Source organism: Astyanax mexicanus, chromosome 11 (genome assembly GCF_023375975.1).
Source record: "Astyanax mexicanus isolate ESR-SI-001 chromosome 11, AstMex3_surface, whole genome shotgun sequence".
NCBI lineage: Eukaryota > Metazoa > Chordata > Actinopteri > Characiformes > Acestrorhamphidae > Astyanax > Astyanax mexicanus.
This window is the reverse complement of record NC_064418.1, coordinates 32,351,448-32,362,208: the sequence shown is the minus strand read 5'-3', so window position 1 is coordinate 32,362,208 and position 10,761 is coordinate 32,351,448. Positions and strand designations below refer to the sequence as shown.

At 37.6% G+C, this 10,761-nt stretch overlaps 1 protein-coding gene across 1 annotated transcript in view; it reads left to right on the top strand.

The window, feature by feature from the left end:
* Nucleotides 1–5,869: 5,869 nt before the first annotated feature.
* The window catches only part of pde11a (phosphodiesterase 11a), a 91,587-nt gene continuing 86,695 nt past the window's right edge, over nt 5,870–10,761 (top strand). The window contains exon 1 of the mRNA XM_022680330.2: nt 5,870–7,035. Within this exon, the coding sequence (XP_022536051.1) occupies nt 6,190–7,035 (846 nt within the window). The 5' untranslated portion in view covers nt 5,870–6,189. The remainder of the gene's footprint in view (nt 7,036–10,761) is intronic.

Here is a 10,761-nt window from a genome sequence, read left to right as displayed (position 1 = left end):
TGGAAAACGGGTTGTTCAAAAGGGAAAGAAGCATTCTGAAATCGGATCAGATCACGTAATCCAATCCTAGTTTGTAAATGGATCAAACCTTCAGTTTCTGTTGTTCAAAACTTTTCAGTAGGATTTGGATAACTTTGATCCAAAAAAACAGGATTACCCTGATCCCAACAAGGGGTAGGATTTCAAGGGGAATTTCAGGAAGTAAATGTGGTAAAACTTTAAAATCAAAGTTTTAAAGTAAAAAAAAAATACATTTGTACAATTTAGTGTATATACATTTACTTCTATTTTGCACTTGACCTGTTTAACCGTTACAGTAATAAAGTAGACTGGCTACCAATTAAGCCTTTTACTATAGTAACGTAAAAATAAAAACAATCTTGACCCCATTAAATAAACCCCCCAAAAGATTTCAATAACAAACAAAAATAATATATTCATTTTTTCATCTACGTCACTGTCATTCATCACTGTATATTAATGTCAAAGAAACATTTATCAGATATGAAGCTGTCAAAAATAATTTCGAACAATTGAAAAGAACACCAGAGTTTGTTCTGGTTCTTCAACAGGCTCAGGTGCATCATGAACATCACAGAGAGGGACATTGCGTCTGGTAGCAACATTGGGCAGGACAATACATGCAAGTGTTATGTTGCATGCTCCCTGTGGTTCGACTCGCAAATAGTTAAGGCATGCAAAGCGTCTCTGCAGAACACTCGATTGCTCGTATTGTTTTGCAATAAGCAGTATCTTGTTACTGCAAGAAAAGGAGTCATCAACCCCTGTTGGTTCTTCTATCTGTTTTTTACATAGCTGGTAATCCGGATTAGGTAATCCTGAAAACTGTGTTTCTGGATCAGGTTGATCCAATCCAATATTGCTTTGAAAAACTGGCTTAAAAGTAAGACAGATCACCTGATCCTGGATAGCAAAAAATGTGATTACCAAATCTGGATAATTTTGATCCGGATTAAATTTTTTGAACAACTGGCCCTTGATTATGACAGAAATGGACACCTGCTAAAACCACATACCTATCCTTTTGGTTTGAGGTAAATCTGTCTACCACAAACCAAAATATACAATTACAGTAGAGGAATCCTGCTTTAAGATATTTGGCCTCAGATGCATCAGTAGCACTTTACAATTAATTTACATTGTTTAACCATACTTATGTTAGAATGCCTCAACTAATTATTATTATGACACTAGTTAAGATATTAATTCCTACAAAATGTTAAAACTGATATCGCAATTCATCTTTATTTACAACATTCTTAAGCATTACAATTTAGAAATGTTAAATAATATTTACCACTTAATTACCACTTAATGTTTATTACAGTCGTAAGTACTGTTATTTTTTACCCTGATTGTAAAGAGTTACAGATGCATCAGTAGCTGGGTAGAACAATATGAATATGACTGCTGTCTAAATAAATTAAAAAGGCATTTTTTTACGGCAGCCTCACGCTGACACAGGGTTCCAAGCAGTAACGCGTTACTCTAATCTGACTCTTTTTTTCAGTAACGAGTAATCTAACGCGTTACTATTTCCAGTGCAGTAATCAGATTAAAGTTACTTATCCTGTGTCACTGTGCGTTACTCTCTCTCTCTCCACCTCACACACACACACCGCATTCCCTTCCCCATCCCCCTCCGCTCTCCCCCAATCACACGCTTCTCGCTTTCTCCCCTGTCTCTCTCTCTCTCGCGCTCGGTGTGTCTTTAGTTTCCGCCCATTCTCGTTTTTCCGCCAGTTCTCGGGCTCCCTATCTCTTTATAAAAGCGGGTTTTCCCGGCCGCGTCCCAATTCACTAGCCAGGGCAGCGGTCTGCACAGATCTGATTGGCAGAGGAGAGCGTTTGAAGATTTTACACCACACGTGATTGGTCTGCAAGTTTCCCGTGCCACAGAGCGCGTATACCATAAAGACAAGAAAAGTTCTGACGCTTTAAATGAACAGTCAAAATTAAATCCTTCTCAGTAGTTTATCGGTTTGGGTCCGCATTGGACAACGTCTGGGTCCGGACCCGGACCGCAGTCCGCATATATGTGATCCCTGGCCTCGACCATATACACGGTTCTGTTTTATAATACCACTCCTTGCTGCCCTGCAGAGAACAACAGGTTCAATGTTCAGTTTTACAGTGTTAAATATGTCAGGTCAAGAAAGACTTTCAATATTTTATATTTTTTTATAAAAACAAGTATTTATGTTAAGTTAATTCAAGAGAAATGGTCTTTTATTTTTATAAAAAAAACTTATTTTTTCAGGAAATAGTTCAACTTTAAATGTCTAGAGATACATTGATGCTGTTAAAAATGCTTTTTCCCATAAAGGGAGTATTGGCAAAACTGGTTATAATTTAAGTTAAGGCGGCGGGACGTGGCGGGAAGTTACTTTTTAAAGGAGTAATCAGTAATCGGATTACTTTTTCAAAGTAACTATACCATCACTGCTTATGTCACATGTACATGTAGTTGAAGTAAAGTTTCTGACTAAGCGCGTCTTTTTCTCTCTGACTGAACATAACCTGGAATCGGATTCATCCGCTCTGAAAGGAGACAGCATCACACCCGCAAAGTTTAAAGTTTCTAGAATTTCCCCTCGGGGATCAATAAAGTATCTATCTATCTATCTAAAAAAATGATTCTTCCGCATGTTCGGTGCAGTTACCCATTCTCACCAGAGAGGGCCCTAAATCCCAAAATTTAGGAACACCTGCTTTAATATTGTCTATTCCTTAATTTCTCTGTGATGGGAGCTGAACACACAGCGCCCTCTGCACTAAGAGTTTTTGCACTACACTGCCTATAGCTACAATCTTCTGGAAATTATTTGGTGACATACTGGCATGTATATATATTAAAAATAATGAAAGTAAAGAATTAATTGCATAAAGTAATTACATGATACACATCTATTTACTGAAATAGATGTGAATCATGTAATTTTTGTAAATTAGGGTGTGGAAAAAGTATAGAATTTTCAAATCTGTAGGATCACTGGACCTTGTGACATTCCTTTTTTTAAAGCATAGGGATTAATATCGACAACTTCTTAAAATAATCGTAAAATAATTTTAACACAGTTGTTATGGCTTCAAAAAAACTGAAAACAGTTAACATTTAAACAGCCACAAAATGTCGCATTTCGAGTAATTTTATGTACTTTCTTGCTGACTAACATGCAGACTAACAATGCACACAAAATAATAAGACTAAATAACTATGCAATAATATAGCATATAGCCTATATTAATAAGAAATCAACTTTATAGTAAAAATCTCGTCACTAACAATCATGAATCGTGAAAATTAGTTCAGTGAAGATAGTCACCATCTTTGTAAGCTCTAAAAAACACTTTATGTAAAAAGACTCAAAATGTTACATTTGGTTTACCAGTCTTTTGATAGAATTTTATTAATTAGTCTGACAATCATTAAAATCATTAAAAACTCCAAACACTGAATGCAAACAATATCCATTAGTAAAACCAAGAGACTACAAAAACTTTTGCAAACAAGCAAGTTGTGATTTATTTTCTCAATGTAGCGGAGTAAAAAGTAAAATATTTGATTTGAAATGTGTTGAAGTTGTCTATCTATGTGTATTTAGCCCCATTCTGTACTCCCTGTTAACACATGGCTGTGTAGTTTGCTGATCATTATGACAATTTAGCAGATGGAGACAGGACAGCCTACAGAGACGAGGTCAGTGTTCTGTCAGAATGGTGCAATGACAGCAATCTCTGTCTCAACATCAGCAAAACAAAGGAGATGATGGATTGTGTGTAGGAAGCTGCAGAGTGAATGTTAGTCTCTCTTAAACAGATCATCACTGCTGAGAGAATATTTTTTTGAATGTGGTAGTTTTAGCTATTTTTAAATCTTGATTGAATTCTGCTTTTAGCACAGATAATTGTGTTAAGACCTGTGTAAATGAATTGCTGAATTTGTAGCAGCAATGTAAAGGCATCCCTGACAGATATGTCTGACCTAAATAGAGCACTAGAGTTTAAACTGTCACGTGTCTGATATTCACATGTATGACATTCAGCAACTCAAAATGAGAATCATGGTAAATAGGCAGACAAATGTAGTGTCATTGGTTATCAGATTTATTTTAAATGGTACATTGTAAGCAAAAAGAGTTCTATAACAATTTTATACAGAATAATCCTTACAGCAGTGTAGAGTACAGAAGTGTCAGGAAATAGTAATTTGTCTAAAACATATTTAACTTAAAAAATAAAAGATAAGTGGGAAATTGTAAAACAAAATAGTAAATAAAAATAGAAAATTTTAGATTAAAAGATATGTACTGAAGTATTTTCTGCTGGACCAAACAGCAATATCTGCCATGGCCACTGGAGGGCGCTACTACTCGCAGCTCTGTCATAGTGATTGGGAGTCAGTCCTTCAGTATTTGCACTCTGTGCACAAGCTCATGGGTTAATTTTACTCTTGTTTGCAGGTCATTGGTGGATTCACTATCTATCAACCTTTAAAGTGAGAATATATTTCTACTTATTGAGCTAGAATAAATATTATGAAATAATGTGAACTGTGTGATAAGGGTTTAGGAGCCAAAAGGGAACTCTGATCTGAGGGTGAGGTTTTGCACGACTTCAGTAAGTTGTGAAAATGTGTGCATTTATTAGGTGCTGTCTTGCGCTGTTAGAAGAGACCCTGGTCGTGATGAACGGTGGTCATATACCGAGTGCCTCAGGCTCCGGAATACGTATGGAGCGTGGAACGCGGCGCTCGGTAGAGGTGAACTAGTCGTTACTGTTGAACCGGTTCTTTTCAATAAATCAACCGAATCAATTCTTAAGTACAACTGAATCATTTTCGTAGGTTGGACGTTCAGGTTAACGTGCTGAGGATTCCAAATAAATCTAAACACTATATTAATATCAGAAATCAGCCTCATAAAAAGCATAAAAAGGATTACGAAACGATATTATAATCGTAGTTATAAGTAATTTATCAATAATGTTAGGAAAAGTTAGTTAGTCTAGTGTCCTAGTTTAGCGCCTTGTAGATTTCCTACAGCCTATATACAGCTCTGAAAAAATAAGAGACCATAAATAAGAGAAATAAAATGTATATTTTTTATAATAAATCCATAATATTTCAGTTAAAATACACATTTTAGTTGTGTCCCTGGGTTTCACTTATTCATGTTACCGCAAAACATTACCCTATCTAAAAAATGTTGGTACATTACAAAAGTTTAAGAAAATCACTAGAATGTGCTCACTGCCCTCATGCTATTAGCATAACCATTTTTTCTTATTTTTGCTAATTCTATGCTAAAAAAAAACTCATTCCTCTTACTTTCATATCTGTTACTCAAAACATAAAAGTAACAGCAATGAGTAACAATAACAGGAGTGAGTTCCAGTAACAGGAATAATTGCCATTAACAGGAGGGATTTTCTTTGTCATAAATATCAGTTATTTGAACATACAGCCAACCATTTCTTTAAAATAAAGACTTTCTTGAGAGAAAATCAAAGAAATTAGTAGACTTGTTTGTTTTACCTTGTAAAAAGTTTAATAAAGCTGTCTGAGTTTGACCAGTACATGTTTTGAATAGTTAACTGCACGTGTTATTAGATTCAGAGTTAAAAAAAAAAAGATCAAAATAAAAAGTTTAATTTAGAAGAGTTACAACAAGCAACTGGCACCCATTTGGTGGAATGGCCTTTTTACGTAATGTTACATCTCTGGACAAAGCAACCATAACATAACACTGAGGGGGCGGGGTCGTGCCAACGCTCGACTCGCTGAAGCGTTTGATTCTCTGACAGAAGGAATCGGTTCAGTGAACTGACTCAGGCTCTGAACCAGCGCTCCTCCGCGGCCACGTCCAGCAGCGTCAGTGGCGGCGCCGCTGGGTTAGAATGAAGCGGGAGCTCCGGTCCGGCTGTGCCCGTTCCTGTTCCTCTCCGCGCACACGTAACGGCATCGATCAGGATGAAGCACGGCGGGGAGCCGCTGAGGTGGGGAGAGAAGAGCAGCTCGAGAGAAGAAGAGGTGGAGAGGGATTTGGTGGCAGGTCAGAGCAGAACTGACTGACCCACACGGATGCTGAAGTTGCATGGAGGGGGTGGGCTGGGATCAGGCTAGTTGAAGCTCGCCGGACTGCTGCTGCTGCTGCTGGAAGTTGATGCATGGTTTACGGCTGGCCGAGCGCTCCACATTTCTCCCGTAGCTCTGAGCGCTGGAGACCCGTGAACATGGCAGTGTCGAACATGGTCTTCTCGGACGTGGAAAGTTTTCTGGACGACCACCCCGACCTGTTCGAGGACTACCTGAACAGGAAGGGAAAGTACAGCATGGTGGAGAAGTGGCTCAAAAACCACCAGGCGAGCAAGCACGCGGCGGGAGGCGCGGAGGCGGACAAGCCGGGCGCGTGTAAGGACAGCTGGGCGAGCAAGAGCGACGGGCTCCAGAGGCGCGCGTCTCAGAAGGAGCTGCGCAAAACTTTTGCCCGCTCCAAAGCCGTGAACGCCAACAGGACGTACGACGAGCACGTCAACTCCAGGGCCCAGGAGCCGCTGACCAGCATGCGGAGGCGCGCGCTGCTGCGCAAAGCCAGCTCGCTGCCCCCGACCACGGCGCACATACTGTCCGCGCTGCTCGAGTCCCGGGTCAACATCCCCCAGTACCCGTCCACCGCCGTGGACTTCAAGTATTACCTCAAAGAGCACAACGAGCGCGAGTTCTTCCTCGAGCTGGTCAAAGACATCTCCAACGACCTGGACCTGACCAGCCTCAGCTACAAGATCCTGGTCTTCGTCTGCATCATGGTGGACGCAGACCGCTGCTCCCTCTTCTTGGTGGAGGGAACGGCCAACAAAAAGACCCTGGTTTCCAAATTCTTCGACGTGCACGCGGGGACCACCGTGCTGCCCTCGCTCAGCAACTCGGATGAGGTGCAGGTTCCGTGGGGGAAAGGGATTATAGGTTATGTGGCCGAGCACGGAGAGACCGTCAACATCCCGGACGCGTATCAGGTGCGCACAAAAAATAAATAAAAAAAAGAGTGAGGAACTTCACTAGAACCGTGTTTCTCAGTATTACATTAGACAGAGAAAATATACAAAGCAGATTTCTTCACAGTTAGACAACCTTTATAAAGAGTTTTGTAAAAAAAAAAAATGTATAAATAGTTTATAGAAGCATTTATAGAGATCATTAATTCAGTTATAAATGCATTACAAACCCTTTACAAGCAGTTAAAACACAGTTTAAAGATCACCGTTTAACAATGTATGTGCTTTAACTGCCAATTAAATGGTTTGTAAAGCATTTATAACCCAATTATTAATCATTGTAAACACTTTTATAAACCATTTATAAATGTTGTCTAAAGCCCTATCCAGACAGGATTTGTTTTTTCAGAGGGTAAATCTGGGTTAATTTTCTCTTTTATGGGGGTCCTCTGATTTTATTCCCGTCTGGAACGACCTGAGAAAATTACAGGCCAAATTACCTACTGTTTTTCACTGAACTCCGTGGTCCTGTGGTAATTTTAGTCCCGTCTGGATGCAAATCTCAAAAGTTACGTCTCCTTGCGTTTAATAAAATCGCTATTTGTCCACTGCCAATGACCTGCACTTCCATGGAGATCCATGTAAACACAACAGCAAGTGGACATGGAAGAGCTACTGAGCGTGATGTCATGTGACTGAGAAAGCTAAAAAACTCACTGCTCCTTCTGTTTTTTCAATTGCAGTCCGGATGCAAGGGTTTTATCACTGAGTAGAAGTGTAAAATATTTTTTACAGACTTCCCCCTGAGAAACTAATCCCGTCCGGATAGGGCTTAACTGTAAAGAAATTTGCTTTGTTTATTTTCTCTATTAAATACAAGACCTGGGCTAATGGGTATAAAATACTAGTGTTCTCTGGAACTATGGGGCGGTGATCATCCCACATACTGTCCTCACTAATTCACTAGTCACTAAATCCAAGCAAATCCTTACTGCAATGCTCCAAATTTCCCTGAACAATAGAAGCAGCTACACCAACAAAATCAGCATAAACTCTTTTTAATTCCCTTTAATTTCAGAAGAAACATGTTTTTTTTATGTTGTTCTTACAGAGTATGTGTGATATCACATTGCAAAACTTGTCTAAAGTAGAATGGCCTGAGCTAAAATTGTGTAGTGGCAATGAGAGCATAAATAGGCTGAAAGAAAAAAGGGGAAAATAATATATATGAAAAATAAGTTCATAAATATGATAAAAAACTGTGGTAGGCCTACCGGTAGCCTACAACTAACTGGTGGTACCCAAAGTATCCCAGGGCGGTATGCCAAGTTGCCAAAATATTTTAAGGTTAAAATGCTGAATTAACAAATTATAGAAATGATTTCATAGCTTATGTTTTAGACCTGTAGACCTTTTAGACCTGTAGAAGCAAAATAAAAAAAATACACTTTTAAAAGGAGCTAACCAAGTTTTATCTCCAGCACTAACCCAAAACTCCAACATTCCATAAATGAGTTTAAATGAACAAACACATATTCACACAGTTATATGATGCTCTCAGGATATATATGTAAGTTAGGGACCAAATAAAAGTTAAAATGACAAAGAAAGTGCTTTAAGGCTGTTTTGACATGTCTTTTGGGTTAAAATTGAACACTTACAGTGTACATTGAACACCAATAATTAATTAATTAATTAACACTGGTATATTTTCATAAAATTCATTACATTTGGGTGTGTTTGACCCACACTTACAAAGTGTCTACAACTCACTACAATACTGTTTATCATTATTAACACCAGTTTGTTAGGCCCGACAATAGAACCATGTGGAAATCCACAAGCTATACCAACCAGATACAGTTTTAAGCACACAGTAGTATAACAAAACTGAATTAAATAACAATAAAGTAGCAACATAAATGTGACAATGGTAAAGTGCAATTTAACAATACAAAAAATACCCTAACATTTTCATCATAGTAAATAGCGAAACAAATTTAAATGAGATTGTTTCAAGACAGAACATCAATATTATTATAATAACATACCTTTTTAGCACTTATTTAGATATTATCATACTTAATACAATAAGGCACACCCCTACTCCACACAATAGTGGAAAAAACATGGACAAATAAAAAAAAGTATGATGTGTGGGGCCACATCTAAGCTATTATGTGTAAGTATTCATGGCACCGGTGTTCCAGTGAAATGACATTGGTTCTTGGATACTTGGTTACTTGCTAAGTTTGATCATGGCAGGTAAATGATGTAAACAGTTTAAGAACCAATGCTTGAGAAAGATGGACTCTTTGCAGTTGTACCTGCTTTTAAACGTTTGACCTGTTCATTCCACTCATTCAGTCCTGCTGCCCCAGGCTGACCATTAACTGCTCCAGTGAGATGTGTTAAAATAATTGTTTAGGCCAGGCTGTCTGCATTGATTAATGAACTGATTAGTCTATTCCAAAAAACTGTCCTGCTCCCCTCTATCTCTGCCTGTATATAATTTATCCATTTATATTTATGTTTATGTACATCTGTACTCTCGAAACTCTCTAAAGCAGATAAAATATGGACTTATTGACACCATAAATGGGTATAAAGCCCACTGCGGAGCAGTGATACTGTGTGCTCTGAATTGAGGGTGCTCCCCAATACCATATATATGAGATTGAGGATGAGAATATGAGAATGGGAGTTTGGGAGTATAAATTTCTGGTGTGGTGAAACAGTGTTCTCTGGAATTATGGTGCTCCATTTGGTGAGTTTGGTGAGTTTGGGTGGTGAAAAAAGTTGTGTAGTGGCAATGAGAGCATAAGTAGTCTGACAGAAATGAGAAAAAGTTAAATATGATAGATAAGTTCATAAATAAGAAACATATGTTCAGCACGGCTGTCCACATTGGCTAAAAAAAATAATGAAAAAAATGTCCAAATAAAATAGAAACATTCATTACGTATAGGTATTATGTAGCAATGTCCGGTTTGGCCCTAAAATAATATCATGATATTTTAGGTTCCTTTTTAATAAGTATATTCTTAGCGATATGACAAAACACTGAAAAATATTTTTAATTTTGAAAATGTACTACTGCAACAATATATTAATGGAATTATTTTGGATGACAGTTTCACACATTCAGTAAAAAAAATGTGTAAACGTTTGTCTGTTAATTAATAATGTTTTAATTTTATATAAATCAACAACAACAATAACGATGATAATATAAAATAATGTAACGTAATGCAATGTAAGTCACAAAATGCAAAATGTTTAATGTATGCATATAAACTGCAAACATAATTAATTATACAAAAAAATAAAGTAGCCTTAGAGCTTCACAGTAAACAAATAGACTGTTGTTAAGATATAATATTGGTATTATCACGTTATGTTTTTTTATTGTTTCAAAAATTAAGATAATATTATTTGATATTATACAATATGGCACACCCCTTAATTTACAGTACATGCATGGAATGCTGTTGTTTTACTGTCTCTGTTTAGGAAATATTAAAACATACTGGATAGTTTGTTAGTAAGTTTACTGTGCATGCCGCAACATTTAATTCTCCATCTGAAAAGCGATTTACCTGTGTGTATTAACTTGAATAGTCTTGGTCCCCAGAACATTTAATGCTCCAGTGTCACATTAGCGAGAGTAATGTTTTGCACCAGACAACAGCACTCATCTCCAGTCGCTCCCTTGTCGTTTAAATGTCATGTCATTTTAAAGTAAAT